Source organism: Wyeomyia smithii, chromosome 3 (genome assembly GCF_029784165.1).
Source record: "Wyeomyia smithii strain HCP4-BCI-WySm-NY-G18 chromosome 3, ASM2978416v1, whole genome shotgun sequence".
NCBI lineage: Eukaryota > Metazoa > Arthropoda > Insecta > Diptera > Culicidae > Wyeomyia > Wyeomyia smithii.
In genome coordinates, this window is record NC_073696.1 from 61,921,434 (window position 1) to 61,939,135 (window position 17,702).

Sequence of the window (17,702 nt, forward strand, 5' to 3'; positions counted from 1 at the left end):
TTATCAAGAAAATGAAACTAAATTTGACATGTGGAGGTTTTAGGGGCCAAGACATGTTTTATGATGGTTCAGAAAAAGAGGGCTCCTTTTCTTAGAACCAATCAGGCAAATGGAACCAAATTTGGAACCTGGGGGTTTTGGAGTGCAAGAAATATTTCTATGATGATTCGACACCTCTTCCTACTCTGACGAGTTCCGGTTTCTGGAAAACAGCCCAAAACGGCCGAATATCACCCAATATGGGTATTTCCGAAAAAAGAAAGATTTTAAGCGGTTAGAAATTGGCTCCACATGTCAATTTAAATTCAAGATGATGACTTACGGTTTCTGGAAAAAACAGCCTAAAATGACTGAATACGATCCAATATGGATATTTCCATAATCGGTATGAGGAGCCAAAAATTGAGATCAAAACTTGTTTAACGGAATTAGTTGGCATATTCAATGAAACAAAAATCGCGAGGCGAAATCAGTCACAAAACTGGAATTTCTTCTATGAATTATTCAATTTATTCCATCCGCAATGAGGTTAACAATTAAATTTGTTTGAAAAAGTACATGCTATCTATAATGTACGAGAAAAGTGGGGGTTGTGTATGAAGTTTGGCGGAGGTTAAAAGCATATCACTCTACGCCATATTTGCCAACGAAATGGCCATGGTCAAAAATTTATCACATGGATCCAAAATGTGTTGTCCAAATGTGTGCTTTCAAGGTAAGACAGGGTAAACAATATTTATTTTCCAAATCTTTTTCTAATGTTTCTCAATCCATTCTACCGTCTGAAGTTTCTAGTTAAATTCCTGTTCATGCATGCTTGATAAACTCATATGCTGACGGTTTAGTAGGTAGGTCGAACAACAGTTAACAAAAATATGCTGGTAAACACAGGCTGTATTGCTATTGAGAATAACAGTCAATAATGTGCACATTGGTATTTGTACTGAAACTTTTCAGAAACTAAAATTTTAAATAATTCAGAGTTCCTGCGATGGAGTTGCAATTGTGAGTCATCGCCAAATTGAACATCGTTTTCTTTTATCCTTTTTGCCTTTCTCCTAGAAAGGTATAGCAATCACTTGCAAAACCGAAAGTATAAAAGTGCTCCAAAGGGTCGAATGGCATATATCACTCGACTCAGCTCGACGAGCTGAGCATTTTCTGTATGTGTGTGTGTGTATGTATGTGTGTGTGTGTGTATGTATGTGTGTGTGTGTGTGTGTGTGTATGTGCAGATTTTTATTTTCACTCACTTTTCTCAGAGATGGCTGGACCGATTTTCATGAAATTAATTGCAAATGAAAGGTCTCTTTGTCCCATAAGACCCTATTAAATTTCATTGTAATCGGATTTTTAGTTTAGAGGTTATGTTCCAAAATGTAAAAATCATGAAACATCATTATCTCGAAAACTACACAACCGATTTGAACAAAATTGATTTTAAATGAACGGGCTACCTGAAAAACCCTTAACTTTTGAATTTCATAGGGATTGAATTTGTGGTTCAAAATTTATGACAAGAAACGTGTTTTGAAGACTACTTAATCTCACTCATGTTTCTCAGAGATGGCTGAACCGATTTTCATAAAATCAGTGTCAAATGGAAGGTCTAGTTGCCCCATAAGGCCCTATTGATTTGTTTTGCAATCGGACTATTACTTTGCCTGTTATGATTAAAAATGTGAAATCCAGCTATGAAAAGGAACATATTCCAAAGACTACTTGAACTCACTCACTTTTCTCAGAGATGGCTGAGCCGATTTCCACAAAATTAGTGTCAAATAATGAGTCTCGCTGCCTCGTAACACCCTATTGAATTTTACTGTAATCGGACTGTACCTTAGTCTGTAAAGTACCAAAATGTGAAAATCACGAAACTTCATTATCTCAAAAACTACACAACCGATTTGATCAATATTATTATCAGATGAGCGGGCTAGTTAAGGGTTAACTGATGAATTATGATTGAACACGTGATTTCAAAGTTTGGCTGCCCTATACGTTCCCATTTCATTTGATTATAATTGAACTTAAGCCACCGTTATGTATTAAATTGTTAATAAAACAATGAAAGTCTATTATTTCACATGACTTATTTGAACATAACTAGTGTCATACAAACGAGTCATCTCTCAAACTTACAAATAACAAACTTCATAACAATTTGATATGTGGCTCAAAAGTTATGGAAAGAAAAGAAATTCAAAGACTATTTAAAACTATACTTGCTTTGATTGATATATTTATGTGGCCTCAACATAATTTAAATGTGGTTTTGTACTATTTGAACGTTCCAAAGTCATTGATTCCTTGCGATGTGTTCAAAGTCTGCAAATGCACGACGAATCGGCCATAGGATATGTTCAAAGTCAAAAGACAAATCGTTTGGTTTATCGGTTTTATTGGTTTTATCGAAATGACAACATCCTCGTCTTTTGGCTTCTGTACATCGCCCTAATTCTGAATATATTCATATTGGGTGGTATTCGGTCATTTTCAGCAAATTATCTGGCATCAATCTCACACCGGAAATACCCATATTGGGAGGTATTTAGTTATTTTGGTTGTTTTCCAGAAACTAACAGTGGTCGTCTTTAAATTCAAAATGGTGTCAAGGGTCAATGTTGGGCTTCTATGCATCATCTCGATTACGGATATAACCATGTTGAGTATTATTTGGTCATTTTCGACTGTTTCCTATAAGTTGCCATTTAGCGATTCAAACTGGTGCCTGAGGTCAATTGTTAGCTTATTGCATCATTCTGGTTCCAGAGATACTCATATTGGATGGTATTTGGTTATTTTAGGCTGTTTTCCACAAACCGGAAGTCGCCATCTTGGATTTCAAAATGGTATTTAATATAATTTCTGGCCTCTGAGCGTCATTCTGGTTGAAAAAACACCCATATTGGGTGTAATTTGAGCATTTTCGATTTCAGCTGCTGTGTATCATTTTAGATCCGGAGATACTCATGTTAGACGGAAATCGGCCATTTCTGGCTGTTTTCCAGAAACCACAAGTTGCCATCCTACAATTCATAATGGTGTCTGAAGCCGGTGTGTGGCTCCAGTGCATCATTACGATTCCGAAAATACCCATATTGGGTGGTATTTGGTCGTTTGCCGCTGGTTTTCCGTAGCCGGAAGTCGCCATATTAGAATTCAAAATGGTATCTGTGGTCGAATTCAGCTCCTGTGTATCTTTCTTGTGGTCCCCGTGGCTCTGTGGTTAGCGATGTCTTGGATCTTTTTGAGCTGGAAATTTTCTCGACTCAGCACTGGGGCACGGTGTATCGTTGTACTTATCCTACACATGCAAAATTTGCCAAAAACAATATCCAAAATGTTGCCTGAGGTCGATTATGGAACATATTTGTTACCACTAAAAACATTCACCTGCCAAATATGGTTCCATTCAGTTGATTAGTTCGCGAAATGTGCAGAAATTTGTGCAGAAACATGTGCTTCCATAAGAGGGAGGGGCGGCGAACCATTATGGACATATTTATTACCCTTTAAAACATCCACATGCCAAATTCGGTTTCATTTGCTTGGTTTATTCTTAAGTTGTGCAGAAATGTATGTTTCATTTGTATTGGACCCCTCCTTTCCAGAAGAGGGAGGGGTCTCAAACTATCATAGGAACCTTTATCGGGACCGAAAACCCCTACATACAAATTTTCACGTCGATCGGTTCGGTAGTTTTCGAGCCTATATGGATCAAACAGACAGATAGACCGGACTACATTTTTATATGTATAGATTACAACATCAATATTTTAGAACCTAAAGAGTGACATACATTTATTGGATTTAAGCGTTCATGTAAATCTATTTTTACAAATAAAAGTTTGAATGAGAAAGGCTGGGTCTGACCGCTAGGTGGATTAATTTAGGTTTTTTCTTTACAACATGAATCAATTTTGAATCGTATAAAGCCTGTTCTTGATTATCACAAGCCTTATGAAAAGATAAAGATCATCAGGACGAGTCTACACACACTTTTACTTTTCGGGAAATCAGGATTTTAAGGAATTTCAAAGTCGAAGAATTAAAATCATATTCAAAACCCTTTTGAAAGCTGTCTAAAATTTTCAATGGACCTTCAAATCCTATTCTAGTAATTCAATGTAATCAATGAACAAGAAGTGTTCTTATTCTGTAATAGACCTTATAATCTAATTCTAACCGAGAATCTTTTGCCTGTAAAAGTAGTTGAAACTAGTTTAAATGAGATTAAATCAGTTACTGAGCTTTTTTTAAAGAAAGCAACTGGTGCGATGAAATCTTCAACATTTTAATTGAAATTTTCCCCAAGACCACAATGAAAATTTTAGTTAAAATACTCAATGACTGTTTAAAAATTGCATTTCTCCCAAATTGTAAAAAAAATGTAGGAAAAATCTAATTTTAAGACCGGGTAAGGATATAGCTGAGGTTCCAAGTTATCGACCAATCAATATGCTTTCTCCGATTTTCGAATATTCCAATAAAAATTTGAAAACATTACACTGGTGGACAAAATGTAAAAAAGTGCATTCCAAAAGTTTGAACCAGGATTAAGTGAAAAACTATAGCTATTCAACCATTCCTATGAAAATGCCCCTAGCCATTACCAAAACGCATCAACTTACGTGAGAGTTCGCATAGCACTTGCTCGCCGGGTTCGTCGATTAAACGTTATGTTTACGAGAGAACTCATTTAAGTCTCTGTCTACCAGAATTCAAAATCAAATCCTGTCAGAGCAGGTGTGTTTCGAAGTTCATTCTTGAGTCCAATCCTGTACAATGTACTTACTTCAGATCTTCCTGATTAACCTCCTGGATGCATCAAGTAATTGTTCCGCCATGACGCAAGCATTCCCGTGAAAACGACTTTCTGTCATAGACAGTCGATTAGAGAAAAGCTTAGCCTACTAACAAAAATGGAAAATTTCTCCCAATTCTTTCAAAATTCAATTGATTATTTTGACGTAGAATTACGTATACAAGGGACTCATTTCAATACAGGGATCAATTTCAAAACCAAAAACATCGAGAGCGTCACGAAAATTGTCCAAATTCAAACGTTTTAAACTCAGTCAGTTTCCAACCGATTTTCGTCATTTTTGCACCAATCGATTGGAAAATCATCTAAACACCCGTCCAAATGCAGAGAGTTGTAATCTGATTGTTCAAACTGTTGTACTATTGAAAATTGTCAAGCCTTGTCGAAACGCAAATGTCGATCTCTGATTGGTCGCTCAATGCTTCTTTCCCTAAAAAGGGTCGACAGAATATACCTAGTTGACTAGGAATGCGCGCTTTCTGTTTTATGTATAATTCATCCCATGACTGTACCGATATCACACCGACGCTGGTTGCTGATCGTGACGAAGAAAGAAAAGCAGGGTTTCAATTTCTGGCTGATCGCGCTGGGCGTGTTGATACTTAAGCACGGGTCTATTTGGCGGCTGTTATGGAGTCTTCGGTAGCTGCAGAATTATTGGAAATGGCAGGCAGTTCTACTGGAGAAAACAGGAGAACTAGAATCATCGGCGAATGGTTATCCGAAATTATGCTAATTGAACAAACTTGCCAGTGTTGTTACTGTTGTGAAATACAGTATTTTTCATCATGTGTAACAGACGGACAACCGCAAACTTCAGCATTTGCAAGCCAAGAAAAATTCAACATTGCCTCAAGAACGTGTTGGTGGCCCTGAGAAGGGCCGGTTGTAATTTATACTTGTTCTAGTACTGGAAAACAACAGATAACAGATATGCAGCACTTACGCTTTTTGCGTCTTAAAACAAAACGGTTATAGTTTGACATCACAGCAGAATTTCCACCTTCATACTCATGTTTACCATAGGCAATATCAAACACGCAACAATCTGATTCCATGCGACACGGGGACGGGAACATTTTCTTCTTCCAATCCGCGCAACACGATACAATACATGTTATTTTGTTGCCTTTATTAGAGTGCTATCGGTGCGGCTCGACAGAATATCCACAAGAAATCATTTTTGTACATCCGTGTTACGATACTGAGAAAATCTGTACTAAATTTATTTATTTACTATTACCAACAGACATAAAATAAATTGTCCTAATGGCTACTAATACTAATACAAATATCTCCGGAACATTGACAAAAATTTAGAACGTATAACTCGGTATGATAAATGGAAGTCGAAAACTAGCGACACTCTGTTGAAAGCGCGTTGAATACCTGTGATAGCACTGTTTGAGCTATAGTTGGTTCGGCGAAAGGGCAAGTGCAAAGCTGGCATGCTTCGCAGGGTTCTAGTTGGAGCATGCAGGTTGATTCGACGCAGAATGGCAGGACAGTCGACCCGTGATGTCAGAATATCGGAGACGGGCATAGCGCGTGCTGTTTCCCGACTTAGTTGAAGAGTATCGATCTGGAGCAGCTGGCATCGGTCCTTATACCTGGTATTACGCATGGGCTGTTGCCAGGGAAGCATTCGAAGGGCATAACGTACAAACCGACGCTGAATATTTTCGATTCGGTAGATAGCATTATTATAATGAGGCACCCAGACTGTAGAACAGTACTCCAATGAGGACCGAACAAGCGAACAGTAAAGCGTGACTAGGCAGTGGATGTTTTTGAAATCACGTGTCATTCGGAAAATAAGTCCTAGTTGTCTAGAAGCCTTCGCTACGATGAAAGATATGTGTTGCTTGAAGGTGAGTTTTTCGTCCAGAAGTACTCCGAGATCCTTAATAAAGACGACTCGCTGTACTGGAGAACCGTTTAGGAAGTAGTCAACTTGTAGTGGCCTGTGTTTTCTCGTAAATGTTATGACGGAGCATTTGGACGGGTTTAGTACCATACGATTAATCTCGCACCAGGAAGCGAATATGTTGAGTTGTTTCTGAAGAAAAGCGGCATCGGCAGAATGTTTGATTTTGTTGAATAGCTTCAAATCGTCGGCAAATGCAAGACGGGGGCATTTTGAAGAATAGTGTACGTCGTTGAAGTAAAGCAGGAACACTATTGGGCCAAGATGACTGCCTTGCGCAATCCCGGAGAAAGCCGAGAATGATTTCGAGATTTTGTCGTTAATTTTCACACTCAGAGTCCGTCCCACTAAATATGACTCTAACCAGCACAGCAAGCTGCCGCTAAAGCCATAACGGTCAAGTTTGGCGACGGCAATGCGATGGTTTATTTTGTCGAAAGCGGCTGAGAGGTCCGTATAGATCGTGTCCGTTTGAGATCGGTCAATGAAGCTGTCGATTACGAAATTTGTTAGGCAGAGTAAATTCGTCGTACACGAGCGTTTCGGAAGAAACCCATGTTGTTCGTCAGCAATGTTATTTTGGCAGTGCGCGAAAATTGGTTGCAGTACGATTAGCTCGAACAGTTTCGATATAGCACACAAAGCAGATATCATTCGTTGTTTTGCTTTCGTCTTGATTAGACGCAAATTGTTTATCTCCGTTTGATTCGCAAAATAACAATACACGAGTTATCGTACGGGTGTTTTTTTTCGATTAGTTCTTGTGTGCGATAAAAATAGCCTGCAATATATCGGCAGAAACATCCTCTGCACACTGGTAGGGGCAGGCTACCCCGCCAGTGATCTGATACGCAGCTGATATATCAGCAAGAATAATTCTCCCGCACCGCTGTTACCCCGCTAGCAGCACGGACCATCATACGATCGAGCGAGTGGAAGTCAACTACAAGTGGCATCTACAAGGTCGAGTGTAAGATACAGCCACTGTGTCACAACACGAAGCTGGATCGTCATTGTTTGTTCTGCGGAGACACTCGATTAATCCAACTATTAGCCGTGAGGTCGTGACTTAGACGTTCGGTGAAGTATTCACTTTAGAATTTTTATCATTATTATTAATATTATTATTTTTTTTTTATTCTCGCTTATTTTCCGTCGGTCTAGTTCCTTGATATAGCAGAATTGCTTCCCGCACCTTTTTTGATTTTGGGAGATTTTAACTCTCACTGTTCGCTATGGAGGTCGCTGTACGACGACAACCGATCTTCTTTAATCTGTAACTTGATCGACGACTTCAATATGACAGTTTTGAATACTGGGGAAGCGACACGCGTACCTAATCCTCCAGCACGTGAAAGCGTGCTTGACCTATCCCTCTGCTCGACATCACTAGCGTTAGATTGCCAGTGGAAAGTAATCAACGATCCCCACAGTAGTGATCATCTTCCAATCGTTATATCAATTGCTAATGGTTCAACTCCTCCGAACCCAATCAATATTTCCTACGACCTTACACGTAATATTGATTGGAAGTGTTATGAGTCTATTATAGCGCAATCTATCGAGACTCACGAGGAACTTCCTCCGGAGGAAGAATACGCGTTCTTAGCTGGCTTGATCATCGACGCCGCGACTCAAGCTCAGACGAAACCGATACCCGAGGTGACGATTAGACAGCGCCCTCCCAACAAATGGTGGGACAAAGAGTGCTCTGAGCTGTACGTGCGAAGGTCCGCGGCGTATAAGGACTACCGGGAGTACGGCACTGTCAACCTGCTTCGAAAGTACGAGGCACTGGGCAGGCAGATGAAGAGCTTAGTAAAGGCGAAAAAACGCGGGTACTGGCGGCGGTTCGTAAACGCGTTGTCGAGGGAAACAGCGATGAGCACTCTTTATAATACCGCCAGGCGCATGCGGAACCGTGACGTTTCGAATGAAAGCGAGGAGTATGCAGATCGCTGGATACTCGATTTTGCCAAAAAGGTCTGTCCGGACTCTGTACCGGAACAGAAAACCTTTCGCGACGCGTTTTTAGTAACTACGGAAGAGCCTCCATTTTCGATGTTGGAATTTTCAATGGCTCTCTTGTCGTGCAACAATAAGGCTCCAGGGTTAGATAGAATAAAATTCAACCTGTTGAAGAATCTACCCGACTCTGTAAAAAGACGCTTGTTGAATTTGTTCAACAAGTTTCTTGAGCTAAATATTGTTCCGCATGACTGGAGGGAGGTAAAAGTCATTGCTATTCGGAAACCCGGGAAACCTGCCTCTGATCACAATTCGTATAGGCCGATTGCGATGCTCTCTTACCTCCGGAAATTAATGGAGAAAATGATCCTCTTACGGTTAGACAAATGGGTCGAAACAAACGGGTTACTTTCTGATACTCAATTTGGCTTTCGCCGGGGCAAAGGGACGAACGATTGCCTAGCGTTGCTTTCTACTGAAATTCAACTAGCCTTTGCTCGAAAAGAGCAAATGGCTTCTGCGATCATGGATATTAAGGGGGCTTTTGACTCTGTCTCTGTAGAAGTTTTAAGCGCGAAACTTCATTCACAGGGACTTTCACCAAATTTGAATAACTTTTTGCTCAATTTGTTGTCAGAAAAGCATATGTATTTCTCACATGGCGATTCGACAACTTCCCGAATTAGTTACATGGGTCTTCCCCAGAGTTCATGTTTAAGTCCTCTCCTATATAATTTTTACGTCAATGACATCGATGAATGTCTTGCAAAATCATGCACGCTAAGGCAACTTGCAGACGATAGCGTTGTATCCATTACTGGTAGCGAGGCTAGCGATCACCACCATGAAACAAGACATTTCTGGTATCCCGGATCAATTGCGACCCCAAGAGATCCCTAAAAATTTTTCCAATAAGTTTAAACATGTTAGTTATGATAAAAGGTTTTACACTGACGGATCTAATCTAGATGAGTCCACTGGCTTCGGTGTTTTCCACGAAAATTTTACCGCCTCCTACAAACTCGATGCTCCTGCTTCCGTGTACGTCGCAGAACTTGCTGCCATTCAGTACTCTCTTGGGATCATCGAAACCCTGCCCATAGACCACTACTTCATCTTCACAGACAGTCTCAGTGCCATTGAGGCTCTGCGATCGATGAAGACTGTGAAGCACACCCCGTATTTCCTGGGGAAAATACGGCGCTTTTTAAGTGCTTCAACAGATAAAAATTACCAGGTTACCTTAGCGTGGGTCCCTTCTCATTGTTCCATTCCGGGCAATGAAAAGGCTGACGCTTTAGCTAAGGTGGGTGCTATTGATGGCGATATTTATGTAAGACCAATTGCTTATGATGAATTTTATAGCATTTTGCGTCAGAGAACACTCAACAGTTGGCAATTATCATGGTACTCAGATGAACTGGGACGGTGGCTATATTCCATTTTTCCTAAGGTATCGACGAAAGCATGGTTCAAGGGGTTGGATGTAGGTCGGGACTTTATTCGCGTGATGTCCAGACTTATGTCCAATCACTACACGTTAAACACGCATCTCTTTCGTATAGGGCTTGTAGACAGTAATCACTGCGTTTGTGGCGATGGCTATCATGACATCGAGCATGTTGTTTAGTCGTGTACCGAATACTGTGGTGTTAGGTCTGAGCTTATAGATTCCCTTCGGGCCCGAGGAAAACAACCGAACGTACCCGTTAGAGACATTCTGGGAAGCGGTGATCTCCAGTACATGACACAGCTATACGGGTTTATAAAAAATGCTGGCATTAAAATTTGATTTCTTTTATCTATTTGCTAGAATAAAATTTCTGTCACAAACTGAAAGAGAATGATACACCCGGCTGAAGACACTAAAACGAAGACTCGGCATCTCTATGCTTACGCAGACACCTCAGACCAAAACTGCTCAAAAAGAACATCACTGGTTAGCCACGTACAAATGAATACATTCTGTAATATAGAAATAGTTAAAAACAAAATTGTAACACCCCTCCTCTCACCCTTTCAAAATCGTTTAATTCTATCCACGTGGTATGTGGATGGCCCAATTACTACATACGAAATAAAAATTTTCTAATATTGTACAATGGTATAACTGGAAATAATTAAGTCACACCTCTTTTTCCAGTTAAACCATTCCACAACGTTCGAAAAATTTGTTATGTCAGAGCGGATATCGCGCGCTATCTGACCATGAAGCATTTATGCGATAATTGAATGAAAATTGCAATTGCAGCCATCGGCCTCAAGGCTACTAAATGTATTTGGAAGAGCATAATGAATGGTTATTACTAAACTGCAACTGTGGTTTGATGCTGCTGCAAATGCACAGCAGTGTGATGTTTATTACGATTTATTGATACTCAGTGCGTCTTGAACTGTCCTACAGATCAGACGTTTTTTCGGTTGCTTGTGGACTGGTCTTTGACTGCCTATAGCTTCAAAGTTTGTGTTTTGTCAGTGTGTCTTTTAAAGACTACCTGAAAGTTATTTCCCATCAGTCTTTCTCAAGACTACCTACTTTTGAATTTAACATTTGTTTTAACTTTTTTAGTATCACCTGAAATGGCTGGACGGAAAAAGAAACCTCGCATCGCTGCGGGGAGGAAAAGAGAGGCATCTCTTTCTGACACATCGAGTGTCTGTAGTGACAATCCTTTTGATATTTTGCCTGAGCAAGAAGCTGGTGAAATGGAAGTTACCAATAATGAAACTATACAAAATATAAAATCTTTAAAAAAGGAGAAAGTTCCACCTATTGTGGTAACTATTTCTTCTGAATTTAATATATTCAAAAAGGAACTTTCAACGTTTGTTTCTGACGTTAAAGTTACCTATCAAATTGGCCGTAGAGGTGAATGCCGCTTATTAGCCGACTCAGTAAAGGGTCGTGACCGTCTTGTTCAGTATTTAACTGACAAGATGTACAAATTTTCTACATATGACACCAAGAACGCCAAGCCGTTCAAGGTTGTCTTGAAAGGTCTCACCAACGATCAAACCGTTGATGAGATCAAACTTACTTTAACAGAATTACTTGGCATAGCCCCTACCCAAGTAATTCTAATGAAACAAAAATCACGAGGCGAAAACAGTCAGAGAACTGGAATTTCCCTTGTTAATTATTTAATTCATTTTAACCGCAATGAGGTTAACAACTTAAAATTTTTTGAAAAAGCACATGCTTTGTATAATGTGCGTGTAAAGTGGGAAACTTATAGGAAGTATGGCGGAGGTGAAAAGCATATCACCCAATGCCGTACTTGCCAACGTTATGGCCATGGTTCCAAATTCTGTAACATGGACCAAAAATGTCTTAATTGTGGAGACTCTTCTCACAAAAAGGACACATGTCCTGTGAAAGAGAGTAAAAATTTTCGCTGTGCGAATTGTAACGGCAACCATATGTCAAATTTTTATCAATGCCCAGTCCGTTTAGCAATTGTTAAGGCAAGGCAAGGTAAACAAAATTCAATTTCTCAATTAAAACCAACTTCAAAACAAAATTCTCCAAGCGTACCAGTGACGCATAGTTTACCTACTCCTTTGCATACCCGTTTAACTTATGCACAGGTTACAGGTAGTTCGAACATTATACCGCCTAGTGTTGGTAGTTCGAAAATGACCGTTAATATGGGTAAGCAAAACACGCTAGAAAATAATTGTACACCTATTACTCCAGCTAATATTGCTGCCGAAAATATTTTTTCTAATGTCAACTGCCTGGGGCCTATTACGGCAGGTAAACTTTCTTTTTTGCAACAGGCAATGTTCGATCTTATGAACGCCATGTTGCAGGCAAAATCAATGTTTGAAGCCATTCAAATAGGCACAAATTTTACTATTAAAATTGTTTCTAATTTAAAATTTAGCAATGATTTTAAATAAAACAATTAAAATATTAAATTGGAATGCTCGCTCAATGAGAATGAGCTTTTTAATTTTTTAACAGTAAATAATGTGCATATTGCAATTATTACTGAAACATTTTTGAAACCTAACATAAAATTAAAATATGATCCCAATTACGTGGTTCATAGATATGATAGGATTCAGGGTTCCGGCGGTGGAGTTGCAATTGTTATTCATCGCCGAATCAAACATCGTGCTCTTCCCCATCTTGAGACGAAAGTTATTGAAACTTTGGGAATTGAAGTTCAAACTGAACTTGGGATTTTATTTATTGCCGCAGCATATTTACCATTTCAATGCACACGCGAGCTCAAAAATTATTTTAAAGGTGATTTACAAAAACTCACCAGAAATCGTTCGAAATTTTTCATAATCGGCGATTTTAACGCTAAACATCGTTCATGGAATAATTCTCAAAGTAATTCCAATGGCAAAATTTTATTCAATGATTGTTCTTCAGGATACTATTCTATTTTGTCTCCGAATAGTCCTACATGCTTTTCTTCTGTAAGAAACCCTTCAACAATTGATTTGGTGCTGACAGATCAAAGTCATGTATGTAGTGATTTGATCACACATGCTGACTTTGATTCTGACCATCTTCCAATAACTTTTTCTTTATCACATGAATCAGTTTTAAACCCTATGAGCTCTGTTTTAATTATAACAAAGCTAATTGGGAAAGATACAAAAATTATATTGAGAGAAATTTCAATAATGAGCTTGATTTGCAAAACGAAGTGAATATTGATTCCGCTTTGGAAGCATTAAAATGTGCAATTGTTGATGCCAGGAATTATTCTGTTCCAAAGGCTCAAGTGAAATTTGATTCACCAATAATTGACGAAAATCTTAAACTTCTAATTCGTTTGAAAAATGTCCGCAGACGTCAATATCAACGTTCTCGTGACCCTGTTTTTAAAACTATTTATAAAGATTTACAGAAAGAGATTAAACATAGATTTACTCTTCTGAGAAATCAAAATTTTGAGACTAAAGTTGAAAAATTGAAACCATATTCAAAACCATTTTGGAAGCTGTCGAAGATTCTTAAGAAACCTTCAAAGCCTATTCCAGTTTTAAAAGATGGTGAACGTTTTCTTGTATCCAATGAACAAAAGGCTCAAAGACTTGCTCAGCAGTTTGAGAGTGTTCATAACTCAAATTTGAATTTTGTGAGTCCAATTGAAAATGAAGTCACACGTCAATTTGATTTAATTTCTTCCCAGAATTTTTTACCTGCAGAAATAATTGAAACTAACTTGAATGAGATTAAATCAATTATTAAAAATTTCAAAAATATGAAAGCACCTGGTGACGATGGAATCTTTAATATACTAATCAAACATCTCCCTGAGAGCACAATGGATTTTTTAGTGAAAATTTTCAATTGCTGCTTCAAAATTGCATATTTTCCCAAATTATGGAAAAATGCAAAAATTACTCCCATTTTAAAACCGGATAAGAACCCAGCTGAAGTTTCAAGTTATCGACCAATCAGTTTGCTTTCTTCAATAAGTAAACTGTTTGAGAGAGTTATTCTTAACAGAATGATGTCACACATCAACGAAAATTCAATTTTTGCAAATGAACAGTTTGGATTTCGCCATGGGCATTCCACAACTCATCAATTGCTCAGAGTTACTAATATACTCATATACGAGCTAACAAATCTGAAGGTTATTCCACTGGAGCTGCTCTTTTAGACATAGAAAAGCATTCGACAGTGTTTGGCATAAAGGTTTGATTGCGAAATTGCAAACTTTTAATTTTCCAATTTTCCTAATCAAAATTTTAAAAAATTATCTTACTGATCGAACTCTGCAGGTTGTCTATCAGAATTCAAAATCTGATAGATTTCCTGTCAGAGCAGGTGTGCCTCAAGGTTCAGTCTTGGGTCCAGTCCTGTACAACATATTCACTTCAGATCTTCCTGATTTGCCTCCAGGATGCACAAAGTCATTGTTCTGCGATGACACAAGCATTTCCGTAAAAGGAAAAAGTCTTCGTGTCATATGCAGTCGATTGCAGAAAAGTTTAGATATTTTTTCTTCCTACTTGCAAAAGTGGAAAATCTCTCCCAATGCTTCTAAAACTCAAATGATAATTTTTCCGCATAAGCCTAGGGCTTCTTTCCTCAAGCCAAACAATAATCACGTTGTCAAGATGAATGGGGTTATTTTAAGTTGGTCCGACAAGGTTAAGTACTTAGGACTAATTTATGATAAAAACTTATTTTCAAAGAGCACATTGAGAGTATACAAGCCAAGTGCATCAAATATACGAGATGTTTATATCCTCTCATTAACAGGAATTCTAAACTTTGTTTAAAGAACAAACTTTTGATTTACAAACAAATTTTTAGACCAGCAATGCTTTATGCTGTACCGATCTGGTCAAGTTGCTGTTCAACAAGGAAGAAAACGCTCCAAAGGATTCAGAATAAAATTCTGAAAATGATTTTGAAGCGTCCTCCTTGGTTTGGTACACTCGAATTACATAGACTTACTGGTGTTGAACCATTAGAAGCTATGTCAAATAAAATTATTAACAATTTTCGACAAAAATCGTTGCAATCCTCAATTGCTACGATAAGCTCTCTTTATAGCCAATAAGTTAGCAATTAAGTTAGTTGTAAGTTTACTTCCCCTTTTCTGACAAGTAGGTTTAAATCCCTACGAATGATAAGTCCTAATTGCGAAAGCAAACAAATCCTAACAATTAAAATTACAAATTTCTAACAGTGTTGAGAAGTCACCATTTGTGAATGGACACACATACTCATTATTTACTAATATTTATCATAAATACTTAAGCTACTAACAAATCCCCCCTTAAAAAAAAATAAAAAAAAAATATTGATACTGTGCATAACACGGTACGTTACGTTCGGTACGTTCTGCACACGATGCAGAGCCCGTTTTAGAACATTCACAACACTTCATTAACAAGGATGTAACGTCTTGAAGAAGACGGTGATCGACCTTCATACTCATGTAATAATATACGAAAAGTATACGGAAAAATATACCAAAAAATTTCTTGACATAAGACAGGCTGTCGTATTTCTACGTTAACCTTGCGGTCGTATCTAATGAACAACCTCTTCAACTTTTTTCTCTTGAGTCTAGAGCTTCTTTCCTCAAGCCAAATAATAACCACCTTATCAAGATTTAGCACTTGGGACTAATTTAGGAAAAAAACTTATTTTCAAAGAGCACACCCAAAACAGACAAGCAAAGTGTATCAAATATACGAGATGTTTATATCCTTTCATTAACAGAAATTCCAACCTTCGTTCAAAGAATAAACTTCTTATTTACTAACAAATTTTTAGGCCATTACCTGCCTTATACCGTACCGATCAGGTCAGGTTGTTATTCAACAAGGAAAAAAAAGGATCAAATGATTCAAAATGAAGTCCAGATAATGATTCCGTAATGCCTTTTCTTGGATTTGTAGAGTACAATTACACAGACTTACTGGTGTTGAACTATCAGAAGCTAAGTCAAATAGATTTATTATCAATTTTGTGATTGGCCACACAAAATAATTGGTGGTTTATTATAAGATTCTTTAATTACAATTTGAAAAATTTTGTATTACAATTAAAAAAAATTTTTTTTTCAGCATAAAGCGATTAAAGCATTCGACATATGAGACAAATGAAACTAAAAATTTTTGAGTTTTTTTATGTTCTCTCACAGCAAACACGCTTAAAGAGAAATGAGAGTATGTATATGTAATCTCTTTCACTCTATTTTTTGTTTTGTTTATGCAAGCTCAGTTCTGTTCAAAATGGTGTCAAGCATTGTACACTTCTAACTGAACTGCGCAAAATGTTCACGATAAACCATTTTATAAGCGAAAATCTTCTGGTTTCGACTGTGTATAATTTCCCGCAAATCCAATCATAATTCGCAAGGAAGGTACTGGAAGACCGGCTATAACAATGGACAAAAAACGACTTCGTACTTGTCTAAATCATGGCTCAAGTCTAGTGGTTTGGTTATCAATCACGATGTGTACCAGAACGAACGTTTAAGAAAACTATGATTCCATTCTTCCAAAACACCATGCCGGTGGAAGGTACGTGTTTTGGTCAGATCAAACATCAGCACATTACACCAAAAACACAAACGTTCCTGAGCTCGACCCCATTTTTACTTGAAATGCGAATTCCTTGGTATACAAAAAATAACTCAAGAGCACCAAAAAAAAATCCATCATCTGAATATATTCACATATTAACGGTTTGCTGGTTTCATTATAGATTTTAATTTCCAAAATGTCAACCACTGAATTGGTTTTTAGTAAACGTTTGCACATTCAATTGGAACTGTTGGTAAACGTTTGAGCTACAAGCTGATGAACATTCGTTCAGAGTCAACAATTCCACAATTTCGATTCAAAAATTGGTGTTTTCCAAATCCACTTTACCAGTAACACGTCTACGGTTAGTGCTACATTCTCTTTCGCTTATACTACGCCTAGATTTGTTTAACCAAATAATAAACCACACAGTAGTTGATATTCCACAGCACAAACACGAAAGCTAAACCCATAGTCGAAAGCCCAGTCCCTGTAATCGGATAAATCCAGAACTATTTCCAACGTTTTGCTTCGCTCATCGGTATTCGATAGAGCACTTGAAACGAATAATTTGCATAAACTTTCCCAACAGCAAACTTACCGGCCTCTTCATCATCGGAGCAATCGAAGAACTCATCCTCTGATTCGTGGCTTCCCTCGCGGCTGTCCGCCTCGCTCCCGGTCCGGTTAGTCATTGCGAAGGGCAGTCCGCCCTCCCGGATCCGGCGGCGTTCCATGCAAACGTTCAGCATCTGAAGCTTCTGGTGGAGCAGGCATGTTCTCGAATCCGGGAATCCGGCCGCAATTCTGTAAGCGACAAACGAGAAAGAAAACGATTGAGTGAGGAGTGTTCTTGTCAGAGCTTTCACTCCTCTTCATGAGCCATCGCATTGTGAAGATCGGCCTCGCAAAAGCAAATCAGGAAAACAACAGTTGGCTGGCTAGTGGAATCTGCCGGCT

General features: G+C 38.3%; 1 protein-coding gene across 2 annotated transcripts in view; it reads right to left on the reverse strand.

Annotated features, from left to right (window-relative positions):
* LOC129732148 (rab3 GTPase-activating protein catalytic subunit) overlaps window positions 1-17,702 on the reverse strand; it is a 335,897-nt gene that overhangs the window by 8,366 nt on the left and 309,829 nt on the right. For both annotated transcript variants that reach the window (XM_055692710.1, XM_055692709.1), the window contains exon 2: window positions 17,344-17,549. In XM_055692710.1, the coding sequence (XP_055548685.1) occupies window positions 17,344-17,549 (206 nt within the window). The remainder of the gene's footprint in view (window positions 1-17,343; window positions 17,550-17,702) is intronic.